This window comes from Dendrobium catenatum, unplaced genomic scaffold (assembly GCF_001605985.2).
Source record: "Dendrobium catenatum unplaced genomic scaffold, ASM160598v2 fragScaff_scaffold_1088, whole genome shotgun sequence".
Taxonomy (NCBI): Eukaryota; Viridiplantae; Streptophyta; class Magnoliopsida; order Asparagales; family Orchidaceae; genus Dendrobium; species Dendrobium catenatum.
The window spans coordinates 552874-578531 of NW_021319550.1; the positions used below are offsets into that span (position 1 = coordinate 552874).

The following is a 25658-nucleotide window of genomic DNA, read 5'->3' on the forward strand; positions in this document are numbered from 1 at the left end:
CGAGGTTTCAGTTACTGTTCTGGATTCTACCCATATTTTGATAAAGTGCAATCAAGGCTATTGGCCCCGATGAAGCCTCACTAGGTAACTTTGAAAGGATGATCAATGAGGTTCTTCTTCGCAACAAGGATGACCAACCAAAAAACAATGGAGTAAAATGAAGTACAAGATTTAAAGCACTTTCTAAACTTTGCAATAAATTTTTTATAAATAATTACAAAATTAATGTCACATTGCTCTATATACTTAAATTTTGATTATTTAAATTCATTGAGGCTGCTTGTCATGAGTCTCCGAAATACAACATCACAATTCAAAAGGATTACATTAACATAAGTGAAGAACACACAACCCAAAGATTTAATTTTCTCCGCCAATATGTATTTCATAGGGTTATCATTGCATTTGAATATAAAAAAAATAATCTATGATGAATTGAATCAATTATGAATAGTTTGAGGGAGTGTTTAGGGGATTTAGAGTTTGGATCAAAATATTACTTAAAAATTTATAAATATATCCACATTCACCATATAAAGGGGGAACCTTCATTTAAAATTGAAGAACTTTGAGATTTGGAAAATTTTAGAGCTCAACTTGATATTTGATTTTGACAATCACTACGAACAATGGTTAGGTCTTATTTATTATTTAAATTAGGTTAGGTCATATAATTTTTGAATATCTTTCTATATGTGATGAATGCATAATATTTTTTTATTTAATTTTTTGACATTTCAAAGTTTTGACTTTATATATATACCTCAAAATTAAAATCAAATGACGATACAATGCATCATGCATGACTTTGATCTATACAATTTCATCAATGCCATTTTCTTAAAACATCACTGATGTCAATTATAATATATATAATGATCCTTAATATTTAATACCACTGTGGGCCTCCGAAGGAGCACCGCTCGCGGGGGTTCGAATGCAGAGGGTATGGCCGCACTATCCCGTAGGACAAAACGATCGTAGGCCTCTACGCTCGACACGAACGGGTCGATGGGAGGGCAGATTGGGTCGCGCATACGACTAACCATTGGGGATAGATGAACTTGACGGAATAATCAATTCTTTTTCTTTTCCTTAATCTTTATATACGGCTATAACCAGTGTAGTTTTAATTTTCCTTTGTTCGTTGGATTGTTCACTGTAGGATCTGCACCAAGTTTGGCTAATGAATATGGAGTATAGTTTATTGATTCCTGATTACGATCTATGTTTAGAACTCTACTCGCCACATCTCAGTTTTTTTCTCTCTTCTTGTTTTAGACTAATCTCTTATATCATCCCCACTATGTTTTCTATAGTTTGGTAATAATTAAGAAGGGATGAGAATTGATATCTTGGGATGGCTTTCTTACTGTTTCAACTTCAAAGTAATACCAAAGTTTTAAAATCCTGATGAATTATTGCTCTGATATAAATTTTTTCATTCAGATTTAGCTGGTCATGCAATGTTACACAATGAGTCAAGTCTTTGAAATGTAATGTTTTGCGATTCATTTTTTAAAAAGAAAATTTTGGAAGTTTGTGGCCGTTTAAACCACCATAACTTTACATAATTGTTGCGGTTAAAATTGCCACAATTATGTAGATCATTTATTTTATTTATTTTTGTGGCAATTATGACTGCTACATTTTTGTAAGATTGTGGCGGTTTAAACCGCTGCGAAATTTAGCATTTCGTAATTTCTACCCAGCCTGTTATGAATCTGCCGCGAAATGTCTTTGCGGCTCATTGCAATCACGACGGGCGTCCAACGGTTTTAAAACCACTGCAAGTAAATTTGTGACGAGTAAAACCGTGGGGAAAAGTCCAAATTTGTGCTGCAATAGACATATTTTTTTGTAGTTGTAGCTCAAGGTTATACTCAAGAATATGGAATTGATTTTACCAAAACTTTTAGTCCAGTGGCCAAGCTATCGATTATTCGTCTATTTATAACCGCATCTGCCCATCATCAATAGCGCATTAAACAGTGTACATGCAACAGTCACAAGGATTAATTTTAAGATCCTTAACATCCTACCTTTGTTTGTCAGCTTCACAATGCCATCTATGGTCTTAAATAGTTGCCCCATAAGTGGTTTGTAAAACTTACATCACATATGCGAACTCTTGGTTTTACTCACAGTGAGTCCGATCCATGTTAACTTGTCTACAATGACAATTCAATTTTTCTTTATTTTATTATCTATGTTGATGACATCTTGTTGACTGACAACAATGCTTCAATTATTACTGTTCTTATCAACAATCTTAAACAAACCTTTCAAATTAGAACTCTTGGGGATCTATCTCAGTTTTTGGGAATTCAGGCCTTGCCTACCTCAACTGGACTACACATAAATCAATCAAAATATGTAACAGACATCCTTCATCGAGCGGGTTTTGATAATTGTAAACCAGTTGTTACACCTCTTCCTCTCAAAGTATCAACATATGCAGCTGCTCTTTCTCTATTTGTGGAACCATAATTATATTGAAATTTGGTGGGCTCCTTGCAGTATTTAACCATCACTAGATCTGATATTTCTTATGCAGTAAATAAGTTATGCCAATACATGCATAAACCATTATCGCATCACTTCCAATCCCTTAAACATTTGCTTCGATATATTAAAAGAACCTTACACTTCGGTTAATTTGCCTACAGCTTTGCCTCAAGTACATTCCATGTTTATATTGATTCTGATTGGACAGGTGATCCCCTTGACCTAAAGTCTACAACCAGTTATTGTCTATCTTTTGGTGATAGACTCATTTCATGAGGTGTTAAAAAGCAGGCCACAGTTGCACATTCATCCACTGAAATCATATACTGCGAGCTCGCCACCACTGCCACAGAAATCATTTGGATACGCCGCTTACTCAATGATACACAATTCAATGTATCTCAACCAACTTTGGTATGCTGTGAAAATTTTTCAGCAATAACACTCGCTCATAATCCTATCTTTCATGTTCGAACATAATATATCGAAGTGGATTATCATTTTTTAGAGATTGTATCAAGCACAATGTAGCCGCCACTGCCACATAAATCATTTCGATACTATACAGTGCATTTAATATAGAAATGAGAAATACCACAGAGAGTTTCTTCTTTATTCTTCACTGTTTCTTCCTGTTTTATTTTTCATGTATTGATCTTTAATACATGTATTACAGTCGATCTTTACAATGAGAATAATGTTAATATAATATAATATAAATATATTTTGAGGGCCAATTTATAGATTTTTTCTTTTAAATAGAGTTAAATACTGAAACACTCAATCAAACCACCTATATATCAATTATAGACTTTATGTTGCATTAATGCATTATTGATAATAGAATTAGGAAATCTTATACTCTTTATGTTTATCTCATTGACACACTCGATTTTTTTAAGAGTATGCAAATTTTAAAAATCATTTGATCTTTTAATTAGTGTGCTGTAGTTTACTACAATGCTTCGAGTTTTCTATGTAGGCTTATTCGAGTTTGGGTGGGATCATTTTTTATGTTGTTCGAAAAAAAATCAATTTAGCTATATATTTGCTCAAATTCAACGGTCTTTATAGTGAACTTGAGAGTCTTGTTTAAGGGTGTAAGTGAGTTGAGCCTCCTCAAATTTGACTCGTTTATAATTAAGCTCGTGAGCCGAGCTCGAGCTCATTTAAACGAACTCGAGTTTGAGCTCGATGAGGCTCAACCGAGATATTTGCTCAAATTCAATAATCTTTATAGTGAATTTGAGAGTCTTGTTTAGGGGTGTAAGTGAGCTGAGCCGCCTCAAATTTGACTCGTTTATAAGCTTGCGAGCCGAGCTTACGAGTCGGGCTCGAGCTCATTTAAACGAACTCGAGTTGGAGCTCGATGAGCCTCTGCTCGTGAGCTCACGAACTGGCTAGAACTACTGTTTAACTCTTTTTTTTAATAATTAACATTTTTATTACATTTAAAAGTTAAAGCAAAATTAAGTTCAAGACTTCACTTGCTAGGCGGGTAAACAAAAATAGGGCAGGAATATCATGCAAATAAATACTGTAGCTTTAATCATTATTAAAATAATAAAGTTTAAGAAAAAAAGATCTATCAAATTTTTCCAAAAAAAAAAAAATCTATCATAAAGCCTTCACAATCGGGCGGGAAAATTAAAATGAGGTGGAAAACCGAGCGGCACCATGAACTCGTTACATAGCCGCGAGTCGAACTCAAACACTCTCTAACTCAAACTCAACTCAATTCGTTTAGACCTCTAATCTTATTTGACCAAATCTGTTTTTGATTGCGTATCAGTTGTAAGAACAATTTAAATAAGTTGAAGTCAACTGAAATAGCCGGCACGTTTTTTATATGACCCCCCTATATCTCTCTCTCTCTCCTTCATCATCTTCTCATAAATACGCAGAGGACGGACCATGTTCTATATGTGTACGTTTGAGAGAAAGAGAGACACACGGAGAGGGAGAGCGAGAGGGAGAGATCTAGATCTGGAGACTGGAGGCGATGGGTTCTGCTTCATTAATAGAGAAAGCACACGCAGTATGTGTCCCGTTTCCAGCCCAAGGGCATATGAACCCCATGCTTAAGGTTGCCAAGCTTCTCCACAGCCACGGCTTCCACATCACCTTTGTCCTCACCGAGTTCAATCACCGCCGCTTGGTCCTCTCCTCCGGCCAGGAGGCCGTGAAGGGGCTTTCCGACTTCCAGTTCCAAACCATCCCCGACGGCCTTCCTTTCTCCGAAGAAGACGCTACGCAGGACATTCCAACGCTCTGCGATTCCACATCCATGAACTGTCTCCCACACTTTCGCCGTCTCCTGGCAGAACTCAATGAAGAAAGCATCAACAACAACAGCCGACCACCTGTCTCCTGCATCGTCTCCGATGGAGCCATGTCCTTCACCCTGGACGTTGCTCGTGAGCTCGGCATTCCTGAGGTTCTCTTCTGGACAACCAGCGCCTGCGGCTACCTCGCGTACAACTACTATCGCCACCTTATCGACCGTGGCCTAATTCCTCTCAAAGGTAACCATTTTGGAAGTAGGGCTGTGAATGATTCGTATTGAGCCGAGTATTTATCTAATAGAGGCGTGTAAACGAGTCAGCCCAGCTCAAAAGGCGACCAGGAACTCAGCTAGTGGGGGTAAGAACGAGATGGCGAGAAGCTCGTGAGATCCCGGCTTCACGGAGAGAAGATCGCTGATCGCTTATTTGTCCGTGTGGAGAAGAAGGATGTGGCGAGAGAAGAGGAGAAATAATTTTATTATTTATTTATTTTTTTCTTAGATAGTCTTTCAAAGATATATTTTATTCATCTATCCTTTCCCTTCTATAACACGATATATAAAATATTAATAAAGTTTTTTTGAATTCTCTAAAAAATAGGTACAAAATAAACATGATATTTCTAAGAAATTCAATTATTAAGATGCACTGACATCACAATTTATTTTCTCAAAAAATACTGCTGTACTTTACTGCATTTCATTAATGCTAAAAAGTTTTTTTTTTTTTTTCAAATTCAGCCATAATAAATTTATAAACTCGAGTTCTCCTTGATTGCTTAAGAGCTTGACTTAATGTTCAATTCAATTTTTTAGTTTTAAATTAGAATATTTAAAATTTTATAAGAATTTTAATTTTTAATATATAATTAATTTAAAATATTAAAAAAATTAAATCTTTAATATATTTTAAATTAATCTATCCGCTCAACGCACTTTCAAATCAAACCAAGTTGAAAGTTCAAGTAAAAGATGGTGCTCAAACTCTGGCTCGATGTACTTCCACTTGAGAAACAATTAATTTCTCTAAGAATTACTCTTCACGACTTATGATTTTTTATTGGCATTTTTAAATAGTGTGCTCAAATTTGACCCCCTTAAATTGTTATATTTTCGATCAATTGTAGAAATATCTAATTTTGTTATTTTTCTTCACTTATACAGACATTGGGAATGTGAGCGATGGGTTCCTTGATGCCAAGGTGGATTGGATACCGGGGCTTATGAAGGACATGCGTCTCAAGGATTTCCCCACCTTCATTCGCACTGTGGATGCCAATGATATCATGCTAAACTTTGTAGTCCAAGAGATGTCGCAAGCTTCCCAGGCCTCTGCCATTATCCTCAACACATTTGAAGACTTGGAACAATCGGCTATAATAGCATTGGAGAAAATACTGCCCCCTATCTATTCAATTGGCCCTCTCACTCTCCTCAATCGTAATGAAATCTCAAATGAAAGTCCCACCGCCACCATCACCGCAAGCCTATGGAAGAAGGATGATTTCTACCTTGAGTGGCTCAACAGTCATCATGATCCTTGCTCAATCGTGTATGTTAACTTTGGAAGCATTACAGTGATGACCAATGAGCAGCTCTTGGAGTTTGCGTGGGGTTTGGCTAACAGCGGATACCACTTTTTGTGGGTGATACGACCAGATCTTGTTAAAGGAGAATCTTCAGTTTTGCCACTGGAGTTCATTGAGGAGACCAAAGAGAGAGGATTGATGGTTAGTTGGTGTGCGCAAGAGGAGGTGCTCATGCACCCAACAGTCAGTGTTTTTCTGACGCATTCTGGCTGGAACTCCACTATTGAGAGTATTAGCTTCGGCGTGCCGATGATCTGCTGGCCATTTTTTGCAGAACAACAGACCAACTGTAGGTATTCATGCGTGGAATGGGGCGTGGGGCTGGAGATTGACAACAATGTCAAAAGGAAAGAGGTGGAAGAGCTCATAAGGGAGATGATGACAGGGGAGCAAAAGGGGAAGGAGATAAGGAATAAGGCGATGGAGTGGAAGGAAAGTGCAATCAAGGCTATTGATCCCGATGGAGCCTCGCAAATTAACCTTGAAAGGATGATTAATGAGGTTCTTCGCAACTAGGAGGACCAGCCAAAAAATATTGGAGTAAAATGAAGTGCAAGATTTTAAGCACTTTTTAAAATTTATATATATATATATATATATATATATATATATAATATGCTAATTTTGGTTACTTAAATTCATCAAGGCTGCTTCTCATGAGTCTCCGAAAAACAACATCACAATTCAAAAGGGTTATATTAACATAAGTGAAGAACACACAATCCAAAGACTTCCGTCATGACCAACATTTATCATCCATAGTCAAGATCTATTAAGCTATATTAATTCTCTAGCCAATTAGAACTAATGATATGCGCTAGTTATTACTTAAATTAGGTCAGATCCTATGATTTTTTGTGTTTCTAGATTTTATGCTTAAAATTTGTGATTTTTTCTATATGTGTGTTGGATCTTCATATAAAACTAGAACGTTAAATTCTTTATCTCCATTGCCGAGAATTCTAGTACACATTAATGAACTATTTTTATCAAATGATTAATGAATAGGCGAAATATGAAGGGGAAGAATAGGCCAGAGTAAAGAACACAAAACTTAATTTATTATAGAGAGCTATAGATAATATCCTCACAATAGAAGATAAATAAAACTTGTACAGATAGGATAGAATAACAGATGATTTTATTCCAACAAAGATCGATTCTGTAGCATTATGCTAAGTTTTGCCGATCTTCTTGACTTTCTAATTTTCTCGATGAAGATCAAATTTGGAATTTTCTTCTTAGTTTTTTTTTTTAAATATCTTTCTGTATACGATGGATGCATAACCTTTTTTTATTCTACTTTTTGACATTTCGAAGTTTTGACTTTCTCTACCGCCTTAAAATCGAAAGAAGTTACAATGCATCATGCGCATGACTTTGATCTGTACCATTTCATCAATATTATTTTCTTTTAAAACGTCACTAATGTTGATTATTGATATATCATAAAAAAAATTATCTTGATCGGGCATGAATCTCGAATCAAAATTAAGTTGGAAAATTCAAAAATTAAATCCGGGAACATTTGAACTCCGATTTTAGCAAACTTACAGTCAAACTGAACGTCTAGAAAATACGAACCCAACGACAATAAATTCGACTCAATCCGAGCCCAAATGAGTCCAAGTTAAATATCCGAAGCACATTTTGAAGATTCAAATCATAATTTGGATTACCAAACAGTTTCCAAATGTGACATACTTAGAGTTGAATCGAGCAGCTCGACGAGACGAATCCAACAAGCTCAAGATCGCCAATTTCTGATACCATTAAGACATTCAAATGTTTAGTAAATGGTCAACGATCAAGGGTCAACATTGGTTCTCCATTCAAACCACACTCAATTTACTCTTGATCTTTCTCCTTTTTACTGGCCATATCACTTTCAAAAAAATATAAATAGACCTCTTATTTCTTATGAGAGGGGGGGCCAAGCAAGAAGAGAAGGAAGAGAGTTCTCTTGCCACCAAACTCCTCCTCAACCATTGCCAGATTTTATCCTGGCCACCGATTGTCGTCGGACTTCTGCTCGGCTACCGACGGACGCCAGATTTTTGCCTAGCCAACATCTGACGCCGGATTTCTTCTCGACCACCAACTAACGCAAGATTCCTGCTCGACCACCAACTGATTCCAAATTCTTGCCCGGCCACCGTCTTACGTCAGATTTCTGCCTGACCACCAACTAACGAAGACTTTTGCCCGGCCACCGACTGATATTGGACTTACACTCGACAGCCAACTAATGCCAGACTTCCACTCAGTCGCCGGCTAACATCAGACTTTCACACGACTTCCAATTATTCTTGGAATTCCACCAAATAATGGTCCTTCCGACATCCATTATTATAAAATAGCCTTTCTGACCTCCATTGCCCGCCGACTATGATACTGTCAACCAAATTAACATATCAATATTGATTCTTCTAATTTTCACAGTGTAATGCATTCTATATGATATATATTTGTTACATCAAGCCAAGGCCTTCCCTCCAATTAAGGGTCTTATTTGTAATCAACTACGAATACTAGTGGATTCATTCAAAGTGGGCTAGGCCCCATAGTTTTTCCTCTTTTCAGGGGTTTCCACGAAAAAATCTTGGTGTCCCTTATAAATATTGCACAATCTCTCTTATCTGATTATGTGTTGGATCTTCATACAAAGCTAAAATATTAAACTTTATATTTCCCTACCGCTGTGAATATTCCAAGATGCAACAATTATAATATATATAATGACACCACAACTAAATTTAATTCAAATGACATTCGAACAATGTTCAAACATAATTCATTTAATAATTTACAAGCATATGCAAGGTTAATGAATATCTGTTTGCACGCACACGTACATATAAGTTAGGTAATATACTATTTCTTTAGGAGCTACATGCTAGAATACATAAAAGAAAGAGTGATGCTTTCTAGTTGGATCTTAGGACTGAATGGATATAAGTGTAATAGTTTTAATATCATTAATATATGTAATATGTTATCATTTCTAGTTAGTTTGTTAAAGTTTTTTCTAATTTTGATATCATATAGGATGAATTTATTCGATTAAATGAGACATCCAATCAAGAATCTATATAGATGGAAACTCCTCACAACAATTAGATATTGATTTATGAACATAGATTGGGTGGGGAGTGAAAAATAGATTATAAATGGTTATATCTCATAACAGTTTACTTGTGCAGTGAAGAGATCAATATTGTAAATGAGGTAACTCGCGAACTTCAATATGTATAGATATTAGTTTCTGGTGTTGCCCTCACTGCATTTCATAGTTGAGGTGGTAGTGGCCCATCCTTTGGTCGTCACAATAGATCGAGGTTGCACTTCCTCTCAATTCCATCCTTTTGGTCGACAGAATTTTTCCCCTATCCGAGGTGGTCCCTCCCCTGTTACACGAATAGAATGTTAAATTTGCGAGAAACTAGGTCACTCTGCCATTAAATGTTGGCACCGCACCAACCTTAATTATATCAACAACTCCTCCCCAGCCTTGGTCGCCGAATCCACATACTCCCAGTCTTTGTCCACTTATTGGATATTGGACACCAGTGCAACGTCTCATCTTACAAATGATTAAAAGAATCTCAACTCAATGCGGCCATATCATGGTTCACAATAGATTCAAGTCAGCAACATACAATCTATTCCAATTTCAACAACTGGTCACTAACTTTTACCTATCCCCGTCGTAAGTTGTCTCTATCTCATTTTCTTCATGTACCTCACATTTCCCATAATCTTCTTTCCGTTCATCAATGCTTAACTGCTGACAATAGTTGCACTGTTTTTTTTGTTCTCATTGCTATTATATTAAGGATCATAAGATAAATCGCTTGATCCTTTCGAGTCCTCTCCATGATGGAATTTACCTCCTCACCGTGCCACCATCCACTACTTCAAATCCCATTCCTACTGAAGTAGCGTACATCTCCACTTCATCTTCATCCAATATGTGCATTGTCGTCTCGGTCATCCACATCAAGCTAGTTTGTCTACCATCGCCTAGCTCGCACCATCTCTATGTATTTCAATTTCTACTAGTATTTGTCATTCTTGTTAAGTTGCAAAAAGTCATAGGTTAACTTTATCTAGTTCTACTACACACTATGTCTTCGTTTTAACTTGTTGTCTCTGATGTATGGTAACTCGGAAACAAACATGATATCAAAAACCAAAGCAAATTTTAAATCTATAACATGCTATCTCTCTTGCTGCTTACCCGACTTGTTATATTGCTACAGGTAAACATAAGTGTGGGTGCGATGTTATGTCTAGTGAGTTTCAAGCGCTTCAATCGCAGGGTACCTGGAGTCTTGTTCCACCTCCTCCAGATCAAAATGTGTTAGGTTGTAAATAGATCTACATACCAAGTTTCATTTAGATGGCTCAATTGCAAGATATAAAGCGCAATTGGTAGCTCAAGGTTATACTCAAGACTATGGAATTAATTTTACCGAAACTTTTAGTCCAGCGGACATGTTATCGACCATTCGTCTATTTAAGACTGCACCCGTCCATCGTCAATGGCGCATTACACAACTCGATGTCTCCAATGCATTCTTGCATGGTAACTTGCAAGAAACTGTGTACATGCAACTTTCGCTAGAATTTATAAATCCTCAACATCCTACCTTTGTTTGTCAGCTTCACAAGGCCATTTATGTTCTTAAATAGTCGCCCCGTAAGTGATTTGCCAAACTTACATCACATATGCAAATTCTTGGTTTACTCACAGTGAGGCCAATCCATCTTTACTTGTCTACAATGACAATTCAATTCTTCTTTACTTTATCGTCTATGTTGATGACATCTTGTTGACCTCCAACAATGCTTAAGCTACTACTACTCTTATCAATAATCTTAAAAAAACCTTTCAAATAAGAACTCTTGGGGATCTTTCTTAGTTTTTGGGAATTCATGGCATGTCTACGTCAACTGGACTACACCTAAATCAATCAAAATATGGAGCAGACATCCTTCGTCTAGCAGGTTTTGATAATTGTAAACCAGTTGTTACTCCTCTTACCCTCAAAGTATCAACAGATGAAGCTTCTCTTTCTCTATTTGAGCAACCATAATTATATATAAATTTGCTCAGTTCATTGTAGTTTTTAACCATCACTAGGTCTGATATTTCATTTGCAGTAAATAAGTTATGCCAATACATGCATAAACCACTATTACACCACTCACAATCCCTTAAACATTTGCTTCGATAAATCAAAGGAGCCTTACTCTTCAGTTTTCCTATCAACTCTGCCTCAACTACTTTGATTGTTTACACTGATTCTGATTGGGCTGGTGATCCCATTGACCGAAAGTCTACAATCGATTATTGTCTAATTTTTTGGGATACACTCATTTCCTAGGGTGTTAAAAAGCTGCCAACAGTTTCACGTTCATCAACTGAAGTCGAATATAGTGCTCTCGCCACCGCTGCCACAAATATCATTTGGATACACCTGTCACGCCCCAAGATCTAACTTGGAAAGAATGTCAATCTATTTCTCAAACAATTTACCAGAGCTATCTAAAATCTTCAATTAAACAGTCTATCAAACATCTATAAAATTTAAAACATCAATATACAAATTGATTCATATCTCAAAAGGTCATGTACAATACTCAGGAACTACACTACAATCACCAGTACTGAAATCTATCCTGAGTACAAAAGAATCAAAATCATCAAAAGACAAAAAACCTGAAGATCCGGATCAATTCCTATCTTCTGCTCCCTTGCCCTGACCTGAAAATATCAACCACATATAATGAGCTTTACAAAGCCCAGCAGGTCACCTAATACCTATAACTGAATCAAAGCACGGCGATGCTATCAATATGCATGTCAATCAATCAAATCACCATGGGCAGAGTAACGGCAGTCTGTCAAATTTACACAAAAATCCTGCAAAAAAGCACAAATTTCAAATTTCTCCAAATTACAGTAGAATATCCACGACATCAATACAAGACTATTGTTCTATAGAATCCAAATCAAATCACGTCCTGATATTTTTCTATTCAATTAAAATCGCGTAGAATCAATTCCGACCGGTAAAATCGTCGCAGAAAATACTCAAATAGTGTACAATAGTCATATCTATAACATACCAAAAGTTGTGCGGTGAAAGTTGTGTCAAATCAAAATCATGTCCAAAATTCGACTACGAAAACACAAAACAGTGCACAACTCGGTCAAAACTCAATATCTCTGAAAACAGAAATAGGATTCGGAGTCCTTACCACGGGATCTACACTTTCTCCAACAGCGGCGTCGGACAAAAAGCGCTCCGCGGCCTCCGAAACCAAGCTTTTCCTTTATTTTTCCTCTCTTTCTCTCTCTTCAAAATATCTGATTTTTAAAAACTGATTTTCTCTCTCCTCAAAACGAGCTGATTTTCTTATATCATTAGGCTAATCGGCCCGGCCGATCGCCAGATTGTCCTGGGACGATCAGACCAAAATCGATCGTCCTGGACGGTTCCCAGAACTATTTTCAGGACGATATTTTGAACAGTACAGATCGGCCTGGACGATCTCAATATCGTCCCGGACGATCCTGGGAGGAAAATCCAAGTCAGAGAGGAACAGTAAGGGAACGAGGTCTCACAACACCACTTACACATTGATCTACAATTCAATGTATCTCAACCAACTCTGGTATATGTGATAATTTTTTCGCAATAGCACTTGCTCATAATTAGGGCTGTAAAAATTAGGGTCACGGGTCAGGTTTGGGTCCAACCAGGAACTGACCCAACACAAGTTGACACGACCCAAGCTCAATCCATTTTTTGCAAACCTATCACTTTTTTTGGACCCGAACCTGACTAGCTTCGGATTTCGGTCAACCTAACACGACCCACCAACACGGGTCACAGGTTTAGGACGGCGGAGGTGACCACAGAGGCTGCAAATGGCGGCGACGGCGGTGATGAAGACGACACGGTGCTATCGATCCTTCAGCTATCAGCGGCAACCTCTGGCTCAGGGTGGCACGTTAATAGTGGACATCATGCAGACAACATATGACACACAGATCGCTAAGATGACATGACACGATGATAGGAGACGAGAGTTGATGCGAGACTTAACGCAAACGACTGAAGGGCAAAGCTGTCCGACGCAGGCTTCGAAGTTAGTCCGGGTCAATTTCGGGTTAGCAGGTTGACCAGACCTCAACCCTTTTTTCAAACATGTCGAATCTTGGAACTCAAATTTGACCCTTTTAAAAACGGGTTAATCATAACCCGAAAATTTCGGGTTGGATTCGAGTCGAATTTTTGGATCGTGTCAAATATTGACATCCCTAATCATAATCCTATCTTCCATGTTCGGACAAAATATATTGAAGTGGATTATCATTTTATTATAGATTGTATCCAATACAATACAATCACTGTTCATCATATCAACACCCAGGTCAAATTGCTGAGGAATTCAAAAAGATCCTACCTAAGCAGCAGTTTTTCTTTCTTCGTGACAAGCTCACGGTGTCACCTACCTAGGATGGTTGTTAAAAGACCCACTAGTAGCACTGTGCCTAGTCCATGTGACTAGGAGCCACTCGCTGCACCGGTCATTTTCCGCAGAGCTGATTAAGGCTCGTTTGGGCGGCTTTCTTCCTGCTTCTTAAAGTAGCTTTCTAGTACAAAAGTTAAAATTTTTATACTAAAAAATCGCTTTAAGAAGCAGGAAAAAAATCATCCCAAACGAAGCCTAAATCAACAATGTTCATTATTTGTGTTGCTCCAACAGATTGATGCATACCCATTCAGCATTAACATAAATATACTCTACAGTGCATTTAATATAGAAATGAGAAATACCACAAAGAGCTTCTTCTTTATTCTTCACTGTTTCTTCATGTTCTATTTTTCCTATATATATTTTTACAATGAGAATAATGTTAATATAATATAATATAAATAGATTTTGAGGGCCAATTTATAAATTTTTTTCTTCTAAATACAATCAATTTTTCTTAAACATGCACTATATCTCAATTATAAACTTTATGTTGCATTAAGATGCATTATTGATAATAAAATTAGGAAATCTTATACTCTTTATGCTTATCTCATTGATACACTCAATTTTTTTAAGAGTATGTAAATTTTAAAAATTATTTGATCTTTTAATTAGTGTGGTTTAGTTTACTATAATGCTTCAAATTTTCCATCTAGACTTATTCGGGTTTGGATGGAATCATCTTTGATGTTGTTCGATTGGTCTCGTTTTAGATGTGCAATTTAGCTATATATTTGCTCAAATTCGACGGTCTTATTTTGAACTTGAGAGTCTTGTTCGATCAAATCTGTTTTTGATTGCGTATCAATTGTAAAATCAATTTTAAAAAGTTGTAGTCAACTGCACGTTTTTATATGAATTTCCCCAAATTAAAGCTATCAAACTGTGAAAACTGGAGGAGGAAGAGGAGACTTTGCTTTGAAAAAGTCTCTCTCTCCTTCATCATCTTCTCATAAATACGCGAAGGACGTGAAAGAGAGACACACGGAGAGAGAGACGGAGCCGATGGGTTCCGCTTCATCAGAGAAAGCACACGCAGTATGTGTCCCTTTTCCAGCCCAAGGGCACATGAACCCCATGCTTAAGGTTGCCAAGCTTCTCCACACCTACGGCTTCCACATCACCTTTGTCCTCACTGAGTTCAATCACCGCCGCTTGGTCCTCTCCTCCGGCCAGGAGGCCATCAGGGGGCTTCCGGACTTCCAGTTCCGAACCATCCCCGACGGTCTTCCTTTCTCCGAAGAAGACGCCACACAGGACGCTCCAGCTATTTGCGATTCCACATCCAAGAACTGTCTCCCCCATCTTCGCCATCTCCTTGCAGAACTCAATGAAGAAAACAATAAAAACCGACCACCAGTCTCATGCATCGTCGCCGATGGATCCATGTCCTTCACCCTCGACGCTGCTCGTGAGCTCGGCATTCCTGAGGTTCTCTTCTGGACAACCAGCGCCTGCGGCTACCTCGCTTACAACTACTATCGTCACCTCATCGACCGTGGCCTTATTCCTCTCAAAGGTAACCATTTTGGATGAGGACGAGCAGTTGATTTGATTCCTCTAAATTTTAATCATCACCTACTTGTTTCATGTACTCGCTATCTTCTTTGACCGTCAAAATACTCTGCTTGAATTTGTTTTCTTGAATTGTTATATATTTTAGAAATATTTAATTTTATTGTTTTTTTCTCAATGTTACAGATGTTGGGAATATGAGCGACGGGTTCCTTAACACCAGGGTGGATTGGTTGCCGGGGCTTATGAAGGACATGCGACTCAAGGATTTCCCTACCTTCCTTCGTACCGTGGATGCCAATGATATCATGTTAAACTTTGCACTCCAAGAGACATCGCGAGCTTCCCAGGCCTCCGCCATTATCCTCAACACATTTGAAGACCTTGAGCAATTGGCTATCACGACACTGGAGAAAATACTACCTCCTATCTACTCAATTGGCCCTCTCACTCTTCTCAGCTGCAATAAAATCTCAAATGAAAGCCCCATCGCCACCATCACTACAAGCCTATGGAAGAAGGACGATTTCTGCCTCGACTGGCTTGACCGTCATCGTGAACCTCGCTCAATCGTGTACGTTAACTTTGGAAGCATTACAGTGATGAGCAATGAGCAACTCTTGGAATTCGCATGGGGGTTGGCTAATAGCGGGTACCACTTCTTGTGGGTGATACGACCGGATCTTGTCAAAGGAGAATCTTCTGTGTTGCCGCCAGATTTCATTGAGGAGACCAAAGAGAGAGGATTGATGGTTAGTTGGTGCACGCAAGAGGAGGTGCTCATGCACCCAACGGTTGGTGTTTTTCTAACGCATTCTGGCTGGAACTCCACTATTGAGAGTATTAGCTTCGGCGTGCCGATGATCTGCTGGCCATTTTTTGCAGAACAACAAACCAACTGCAAGTACACCTGCGTGGAATGGGGCCTGGGGATGGAGATTGACAACAATGTGAAAAGAAAAGACGTGGAGGAGCTCATAAGGGAGATGATGACAGGGGAGAAAAAGGGGAATAAGATAAGGAAGAAGGCGATGGAGTGGAAGGAAAGTGCAATCAAGGCTACTGACCCCGATGGAGCCTCGCTAGTTAACTTTGAAAAAATGATTAATGAGGTTCTTCTTGGCAACAAGGCGGTTCATTGAGGACCTGCCAATAAAAAAAAGGAGAATTTACATACATATCACTTTATTTCATGTTATTTATACATACCTAATACTTAAAATTTTAATTTTACATGTGTACCAATGATAGAATAAATATTAGTTATATATTTGATATAAAAATTTAATATGAATGATAGGAATGTAATAGTAAAATTTTAAACATTAGATATGCAAATAGCATAAAATAAAGTGGTATATATGTAAATCACCCCAGGAATATTTGACAAACATGATGCATAAATAATTAAATTCTTTATCTCCATCATTGAGAAATCTAATACTCAATAATTAGCTATTTATATCAAATGTTTATGGAAAAATCGAAATCTAATCCGGTGGTCAAAATCGGCGGCGACAAAAATTCAGCGTGAGAATGATGCAATATGAAGAGGGACAACAGGCGACAGTACAGAGAGTTAAAGATAATATCTTCCCAGCTGGAGATAATGAGCTATTATTGATAACAGATTAAAATTTTCCAACAAAGAAGGGAAATAGATACTCTTATTCTTTAAAGGCAAGAACGACGGCATACAACTCCTGTATGAAACCAATTGGTGGGTGAAAAGAGTTTTGAAGTCTAAATATAGCGAAATTACTGAACAAGTTTTTCATTAGTTTGGTGATGAAAGCCGGTAGAAATGATCTCTGCTTCACTTACTTTCGTCTGGACCAAATCCCTCGTAAGTTTCTCAACGTTTGCATACGAGGAACCACCAGGCTCAGTCGCTCTCCTTGCTTTCTCCTTCCACTCCAAAGCCCTTCTCTTCATCTCCATCCCCTTCTCTCCTTCCATGGCTTCCCTCACCAACTTCGCCACCATCTCCCTCTTCACCTCTCCTTCAATCTCCAATCCCACCCCCCACTCTTCGCAAATATATCGACAGTTCGTTGGCTGCTCGGCAAAGAAGGGCCAGCACACCATCGGCACCCCGTTGCACAAACTCTCCAGCGTCGAATTCCACCCGCAATGCGTCAAAAAGACTCCAATCGCCGGGTGGGCCAAAACCGCCTCTTGGTCGCACCACGCTACCACCTGTTCGATGTTTTGCCACAATAAAAAAAATTCACCATATTAGCTAGTAGAAGTTCAGAACTGATTTTACCTTTGTCCTCTCCTCAACCTGCTTAACAAAGTTCTCCGGCAAAGCCTCAGCCGCACCGCCGCTGCTCACCATGTCCGGTCTTATTGCCCAAAGGATTGGATAGCCGCTGCCAGCTAACCCCCACGCGAACTCCGCCAGCTGCTGTGGTGACAATACTGTGATGCTTCCGAAATTGACATAAACTACTTTCTCCTGTTCTTGCCCGTCGAGCCAATTCAAACACCCTGAATCGTTCTTCCATAGACTGGACCCAATCGTGGCTGCTTCTGAATCTGTGACAAACAGGCTTTTAAATTTAGTCAATGGACCGATGCTGTACAAGTTACCGAACTTGTACCGGACAGCAGCGAGAACGTCAGGCTCGAGGGCGTCGAAGGTGTTGAGGATGATCCCGACGCCGCAGCTCGCGTCCTCGGGTCTCTTGAGCATGATCTGTAACATCAGATCGTCCGGGTTGGTGGTGCGGATAAATGTCGGCAGATCCTGGAGTCGGATTCCCTCCATTCCGGTAATCACTTCAATCTTTGTGTCGAGGTATCCGTTAGTTAAAAAGGTTTCATCTTTAAGCGGCAAATATCCTCTGCGCACTAGCTCCGCAAAGTTCATGTAGCTCCAGAAGCCACAGCTGCTGTGGGTGTAGAAGAGCCAAGCGGGGATGCCGAGCTTCATTGCTACAGCGGCGGAGGAGCTCATGAGGCCGTCGGCGATGACACAGGTAGCCGGAGGAGAAAGGGTTGAGAGGAGGTGGCGGAAGAAAGCAGGGCACTTCTGGCGTATGGAGGTGCAGAGGGCGGGGATGTCCTGTGTCGCGTTGTCGTCGACGGGGTTCGGAGGGAGGCCGTCGGGGATGGAGGTGAGGTGGAAACCATCGATCGCGTTATTTGCTGCTGTGGCTGCCGATGAGGAGGAGCGGAGGAGGCGGCGGTGGTCGAACTCCGTGTTCACAATGGTGATGCGGAAGCCGCCGACGATGTGGAGGATCTTGGCAAGGGTGAGGATTGGATTGAGGTGGCCTTGTGCAGGGAAAGATAGCAAGACGGCGTGGGGTGTTTTCACTGGTTCTGATGACGAGGAAACCATTGGCTTGAGGTTGACAACAGACCCACCGCTGTGGCCTCTCTTCCTGCGTAGTAATTGCTGTGTGCGCGTGAGCTGCGAGGCTTTCCGTGATCCATAATACTCTATTAAAGAGAACGGTAGAAGTCAAATAAGATTTTAATTTATTTTTTTGAAAAATTTGTTGAGCCAAACCCTTTTTTCATTGTCAAAGAAGGGACATACAAAAAAGATTCAAAATGGGAGTACAAATAAAAGATTACATAGCATTAAACACCTAAAAAGAGCTAAAGTTGAAAAAACAACCTAAAAAAGCCCACCAAACTCAAGAAGCAACGAAACACTTTATACAAAAATTATCAATGAAGGTTGCCTAAGTCAGGGCGGAGCTAATTTTTTTTTCATGTGGTGGTATAGATTATTGAATTAAAAAAACCCTCAACCTTTTCATTCGGGCTTAGGACCTGGAAGCCGTATCAAAAGTTTTAAAAATGTCAATTTTAACATAGAAAAACATAGACTTCCCCTAAGTATAGAATTTAGAGAGAATTTCATAGACTAGAATGATATTATCAATGGCAATCCTATCATGACTGAACCCACACTAATTAGCATGAATAATAAAGGGCATCATAGTCTTAAGTGTTAGAGCTAAAATCTTAGCAATAATTTTATAAAAAGTATCATATAAAGAGATAGGCTTATAGTCCTTAATATGAGAAGCATGAGCCCCCCTTGAGGGTCAGGGCAATAACATAGGCTTTAACTTTTTTTTTTGGAAGAAAGTATTTGTGAAAAAAAAATGATAACCTTACACACATGATTATCAATCACTAACCAGGAATTCTTGTAAAACTCAAAGGTAAAACCATCAGAGCTAGGAGTAGATGAGTTAGGGTTAGAAAAAACCACCATCTTAATCTCCTCATCAGTAACAGGAGCAACCCGAGAAGAGACTAGATGGGAAGGAATGATAGAGCCAGTGGGAAGAAAGGGATGAACCTCAGATAAATGAGAAGTGGTATTGAGTAAACCATAAAAATGATTTATCATAAATTAACTAAATATTGAGGAGATGAGAACACTCCCTATTTAGTAGAGATGATTTTAATACAGTAATAATTTTGTCTCAACTTAATTCTGCCAAAAAAAAAAAAAAAAAAAAATCAAGTAATCCTTACCTTGATGAAGCAACTTAGCCTTGGACATTTGAATAATCCAAGAGGCCATGGATTGAAGAAGGAAGGCAAGATTATCATTCATAAATTTTAAATAGCTATTAAGAGAGTAAGAACGAAGATTGACATTAAGATTAGAAAGAAAATCTTTTTGCTTCAAAAGGAGATAAAAAATTCTATCAACAATAATGTAAGAAGAGGCCCAATTTTTAGACTTAAATAGCTTATTTAAGCTGATTTATTATTTTATATCAGATTGAAGTAAGATCACCTTGATAAGCCATACAAAAAACATAGAAAGAAGAACATTTCAAAAATCAGGAGTTTTAAGCCAAAAATTTTTAAACATAAACATATGCTTAACAGGCCTAAAGGTGTTAAAATTCACAAAAAAAGAAGAGTGCTCAGACCAAATAGGGGAAGCAACCTCATAAAAGGACAAAAGATACTTATCAAGCTAGAGATCATTAACAAGCACCATGTCCAACTTAATATGAATAGGATTATCAATCGTCATTTGTCGAAAATGTTATTGATATAATCCGCTAGTTGTCATTTTATGATTGTATGCACATACACTTAGAGATGTGAATAAGTAAAATTTATTTCTAAATAAAAATTCTAAGAAACTCTAGAAAAAGGTAAAATAATTAGATTTTTTAAATTTTGAATTGATTTATTAATCTTGATTCAATATTATAAATATTTTATTTGTATGTATGAATTTAAAAAGTGAGAATATTTTATAAAATTTTAATTGAAGATCATATGAAGTGATATAAAAAGCGGCATTATTGATAAATGACAGAGGCTATTGGTCATCTTTGTTGATGAAAGATAAAAGGAAGATTCTAGTTTATGACGTGATGAAAATGGTTTGACTTGTTAAGTATAATGGGGTTGGAGATGATTATTTATGGGTGCAATTAGGACCCAAGCCAAAGAAGGCACAATTTGATTTGGGTTGAGTCTTTTTGGGTTCAACTTGTGTAAAGAGTGGCATTGTTGAGTCTACTTGGCATCCTTAGGGTCTAGTGTATATATATGGTCAACTAGCCTTGGTTTAAATTGTGTTTTCCTGCGTAAGTAGAATTCTATTGTATAGATGGATACAAATGGATCAATTTGGGTTCATGTGGACTCAAGGAATCAAGTGACACAAGTGAGGCTTGATTTAGACTTCATTGGCAAATAAAAATCAAGTCTAATGGAGCTTACATGTTTGTGGGCTTAATAAACCCAATTACACCTAATTAGGTCAATTAGATCAAATTTGGGTCATTTTGAGCTCGATACTAAGTGACCAAATTAAGACGTGATCTAAACTCACACAGACACTAAGGATCAATTCTAAGAGAGTTCAAATGCTGATATGTCATAATGAGCCTTCTTGCTCCCAAATGGTCAAATGGGTCAAGTAGGTCAATGGAGCTAGGTTGGGTCAACCAATGGGCAAGCTTAGTGGAATTGCTTAGTTAACATGGTTCAAACTACATCATGGCTAATGGAGAATCTTCATTAAGTAGGATAAGTGATATGAGCCAATAATTATCCAAGACACCTAATAGGCAAACAGATGGGTCAAGCATCCAAAAATAAATTGAAAGGTAATGATTTACTTTAAACTCAATTTATGCGTGAAATCGAATTCATTATCATGAAATTAATGAACTTCAAACCTTTAATAATTTTTAACTAAGCTATGGTACTTGCAAAAGTTTGTTGGTTCCCAAAATATGTTTTCTAATCTAATAAACCAAATAGGGTTTAAACTACAGAGTTGCATCAAAGTATGAAGTGTCAAAAAATTCAACAATAACAACAGATCAAGCATTTATCCATTATCTGGGGTCGGCTACATGAATCAGTTTTCTTCATTATGTATTGTTAAGAGTCAAATTCACATTTAAATTAATAAAAGTAAGTCATTTTTAATATTTTATAATAAAGTCTTTTTAGGTCTACGGCTACACTTCTTAACATATGTCAAATCTAATAAATCTATTCTCCTAATCAGGTCATCGGAAGGCCGACTTATGTGACCAAAATAGCATCTCTTTCATAGCCATTGCAAAGTTCAAGTAGGCTAAACCAATCAAAATTATCCTCACATGAAGGTTCCTCCTAGTCTAAAAATGTAAATGGAAGTAGACAAAACATTCAATAAACTAACGAGGAACAAACCCGAATTGCTTTCAGCCATTCAAGGGTCAGATATTTTGTCCTAAACTATGCAGAAACTAAACAATGGTTATTAATATATAATGTGACAATAAATAACATAAATCAACATCTTGAAGAGCAACTTGCAGGTACTTCAGGATGAAGTTTTCTGGCTTGAGCAGAGAGGAAGTCAACAATTCCGCTTATATTTTATTACTTCCCTCGTAAATCTATTTCAAAATCTCAAATCTGAAGACACCACACATAACATCAGAAAAAGAACATAGATTCCAACAATTACACATGGATTATTCAATTGAAGTGATATACTTCACCAAAAATCATCTTGGGCGGATACGAATCTTGAGGTATATCTAAGTTCGGAACTTTCAAAATTAAATTTGAGACAATCCAAATTCTGCTTTTCAGCAAACTTATAGTCAAATAGAATGTCTCCAACATTTCTTATTGTTTTTTAAAATTTTCTAGGTGGATATTTGCTTTTCGCAGTCAGAATAATTGAGTTATTTTTTTCATGGCAACTTCACACTCAACGTTATAAAATATTGCAGCAACCCAAACAAGCCCTAATTGCGCCCCCATCAAGTTGCAGTTTCCTGTTCTATGCTTGAGAACAAATATGAATTTTTGAAAAAATATACCTAATGATCATGACGTTTTTTCTGAAGTACAAAAAGTAGAGAGATTGATGGCCATTTGAATAACACAAACTCTTGAGCTAATAAGAAATACTTTTATTCTTTAAAAGCTAGAAAGATCGCATACAACTCCTGTATGAAACCAATTGGTGGGTGACAAGAGTTTTGAAGTCTAAATATAGCGAAATTACTGAACAAGTTTTTCATTAATTTGGTGATGAAAGCCGGCAGAAATGATCTCTGCTTCACTTACTTTCGTCTGGACCAAATCCCTCGTAAGTTTCTCAACGTTTGCATACGAGGAACCACCAGGCTCAGTCGCTCTCCTTGCTTTCTCCTTCCACTCCAAAGCCCTTCTCTTCATCTCCATCCCCTTCTCTCCTTCCATGGCTTCCCTCACCAACTTCGCCACCATCTCCCTCTTCACCTCTCCTTCAATCTCCAATCCCACCCCCCACTCTTCGCAAATATATCGACAGTTCGTTGGCTGCTCGGCAAAGAAGGGCCAGCACACCATCGGCACCCCGTTGCACAAACTCTCCAGCGTCGAATTCCACCCGCAATGCGTCAGAAAGACTCCAATCGCCGGGTGGGCCAAAACCGCCTCTTGGTCGCACCACGCTACCACCTGTTCGATGTTTTGCCACAATAAAAAAAAATCACCATATTAGCTAGTAGAAATTCAGAACTGATTTTACCTTCGTCTTCTCCTCAACCTGCTTAACAAAATTCTCCGGCAAAGCCTCAGCCGCACCGCCGCTGCTCACCATGTCCGGTCTGATTGCCCAAAGGATAGGATAGCCGCTGTCGGCTAACCCCCAAGCGAACTCCGCCAGCTGCTGTGGTGACAATACTGTGATGCTTCCGAAATTGACATAAACAACTTTCCCCGGTTCTTGCTCGTCGAGCCAATCAAAACACCCTGAATCGTTCTTCCATAGACTGGACCCAATCATGGCTGCTTCTGAATCTGTGGCAACCAGGTTTTTAAATTTAGTCAATGGGCCGATGCTGTACAAGTTGCCGAACTTGAACCGGACAGCAGCGAGAACGTCAGGCTCGAGGTCGTCGAAGGTGTTAAGAATGATCCCGACGCCGCAGCTCGCTTCCTCGGGTCTCTTGAGCATGATCTGCAACATCAGATCGTCCGGGTTGGTAGTGCGGATAAAAGTCGGCAGATCCCGGAGTCGGATTCCCTCCATTCCGGGAATCACTTCAATCTTTGTGTCGAGGTATCCGTTAGTTAAAAAGCTCTCATCTTTAAGTGGTGAATATCCTCTGCGCATTAGCTCCGCGAAGTTCAAGTAGCTCCAGAAGCCACAGCTGCTGTGGGTGTAGAAGAGCCAAGCGGGGATGCCAAGATCCATTGCTACAGCGGCGGAGGAGCTCATGGAGCCATCGGCGATGACGCAGGTGGCCGGAGGAGAAAGGGTGGAGAGGAGGTGGCGGAAGAAGGCAGGGCAGTGCCGGCGTGTGGAGGCGCAGAGGGTGGGGATGTCCTGTGTCGCGTTGGCGTCAAAGCGGTTCGGAGGGAGGCCGTCCGGGATGGCGGTGAAGTGGAAACCATCGATCGCGTTATTTGCTGCTGCGGCTGCCGATGAGGAGGAGCGGAGGAGGCGGCGGTGGTTGAACTCCGTGTTCACAATGGTGATGCGGAAGCCGCCGACGATGTGAAGGATCTTGGCAAGGGTGAGGATTGGATTGAGGTGGCCTTGCGCAGGGAAAGATAGCAAGACGGCATGGGGTATTCTCACCGTTTCTGATGACGAGGAAACCATTGGCTTGAGGTTAACAGACCCACCGCTGTGGCCTCTCCTCCTGCGCAGTCTGATAGTAGTGAGCCTTTCCGTGATCCAGCTTAACTATATTATTAAAAAAATAATATAATTTTTTCATATTAAAATTTTATTTTTAAAAAATAATAAAAAGATTATTCGAAACCAAATATAAAAAAAAAACGTTATTATAGCCACATATTCTTGATTCAAGATAATTAGATTTTTTAAAATTTAAATTGATTTATTAATCTTGATTCAAGATTATAAATATTTTTATTTGTATATGTGATTAAAAAAAGTGAAAATATTTCATAAATTTTTAATTGAACAACATATGAAATAATTTAAGAAGTTGCGTCATTAAAAAATCAATTTTTGAAAAACTTTTGAAATTTATATCTATATATTATATATCAAATTTATTTGAATATTAAATATGAATTTGACAAAAAAAATTCTCATGAAAGTAATCTATTATGCACATATATCACTAGTTATTTAGATCCACATAACTTGAGTGATTTTTTTAATATTGTTTATATAATTTTCCTTCTTCTATCAGTAAAAACTCTATATTGGGAGGTAGAATTTAATTAAAGGATTATTTAAAAAAAAAAAGAGCATGATAATTATTAAAATTAGTAGAATAAGCATTAATTAACATTAACAAAACTTGAAGTAGGAGCAATGGCGCATTCCAAAGTACAATAAATTATTTGATTGAATGAAATACGCCGCATTACACCTAAGCAGACAGATGGAGAGAGAGATGACAGCCGGGGGGGATGACAATTGAGAGAGATTGATAGAGGGAGATGGCCGCAAAGAGGGCAAATTATTGGGTCAGGTGATCGTACGCAGAGATAGATTCGGATATTAATAAAATATTATTTTAAATTTAGCGCAGGTAAAACGCAAGTAAAGCGCAGGTAAAATGCAACTAAAGCGCAAGTAAAGCACAACTAAAGCGCAAGTCAAAAAGAGCAATTAAAGCGCAGGTAAAGCGCAAGTAAAGCGCAACTAAAGCGCAAGGTGACGCGGCAAATTTTTATTGGATGTCCGAACTTATTTTTCGCCTCCGGTCACCTGACCCAATAATTTGCCC

At 38.4% G+C, this 25658-nt stretch overlaps 4 protein-coding genes across 6 annotated transcripts; 2 read left to right on the plus strand and 2 right to left on the minus strand.

Moving 5' to 3' along the window:
* The first annotated feature begins 4121 nt into the window (after positions 1-4121).
* On the plus strand, positions 4122-6934 carry LOC110092268 (7-deoxyloganetin glucosyltransferase-like). The gene is made up of 2 exons (XM_020816753.2): positions 4122-5033; positions 5957-6934. Exons 1-2 carry the CDS (start codon positions 4511-4513, stop codon positions 6895-6897), a joined length of 1464 nt encoding a protein of 487 aa, XP_020672412.1. The 5' UTR covers positions 4122-4510; the 3' UTR covers positions 6898-6934.
* Positions 6935-14729: 7795 nt separating this feature from the next.
* Positions 14730-16722, plus strand: LOC110092267 (7-deoxyloganetin glucosyltransferase-like). The gene is made up of 2 exons (XM_020816751.2): positions 14730-15454; positions 15637-16722. The coding sequence occupies exons 1-2, from the start codon at positions 14941-14943 to the stop codon at positions 16590-16592; spliced, it is 1470 nt and encodes a 489-aa protein (XP_020672410.1). The 5' UTR covers positions 14730-14940; the 3' UTR covers positions 16593-16722.
* Positions 16457-18805, minus strand: LOC110092265 (7-deoxyloganetin glucosyltransferase-like). Of its 2 annotated transcripts, XM_028698446.1 has the most exons (3): positions 17720-18805; positions 17275-17649; positions 16457-16596 (listed from the first exon to the last, which is right to left on the minus strand). In XM_028698446.1, the coding sequence occupies exons 1-3, from the start codon at positions 18797-18799 to the stop codon at positions 16555-16557; spliced, it is 1497 nt and encodes a 498-aa protein (XP_028554279.1). In that variant the 5' UTR covers positions 18800-18805; the 3' UTR covers positions 16457-16554. The 2 variants fall into 2 exon arrangements, with proteins under 2 accessions (XP_028554279.1, XP_020672407.1); XM_020816748.2 differs by lacking the exon at positions 16457-16596 and having other exon boundaries at positions 17030-17649.
* Positions 18806-22850: 4045 nt separating this feature from the next.
* On the minus strand, positions 22851-24627 carry LOC110092264 (7-deoxyloganetin glucosyltransferase-like). 2 transcript variants are annotated; one of them, XM_028698447.1, is made up of 2 exons: positions 23492-24627; positions 22851-23403 (listed from the first exon to the last, which is right to left on the minus strand). In XM_028698447.1, the coding sequence occupies exons 1-2, from the start codon at positions 24551-24553 to the stop codon at positions 22963-22965; spliced, it is 1503 nt and encodes a 500-aa protein (XP_028554280.1). In that variant the 5' UTR covers positions 24554-24627; the 3' UTR covers positions 22851-22962. The 2 variants fall into 2 exon arrangements, with proteins under 2 accessions (XP_028554280.1, XP_020672405.1); XM_020816746.2 differs by having other exon boundaries at positions 23474-24627.
* Positions 24628-25658: the final 1031 nt, after the last annotated feature.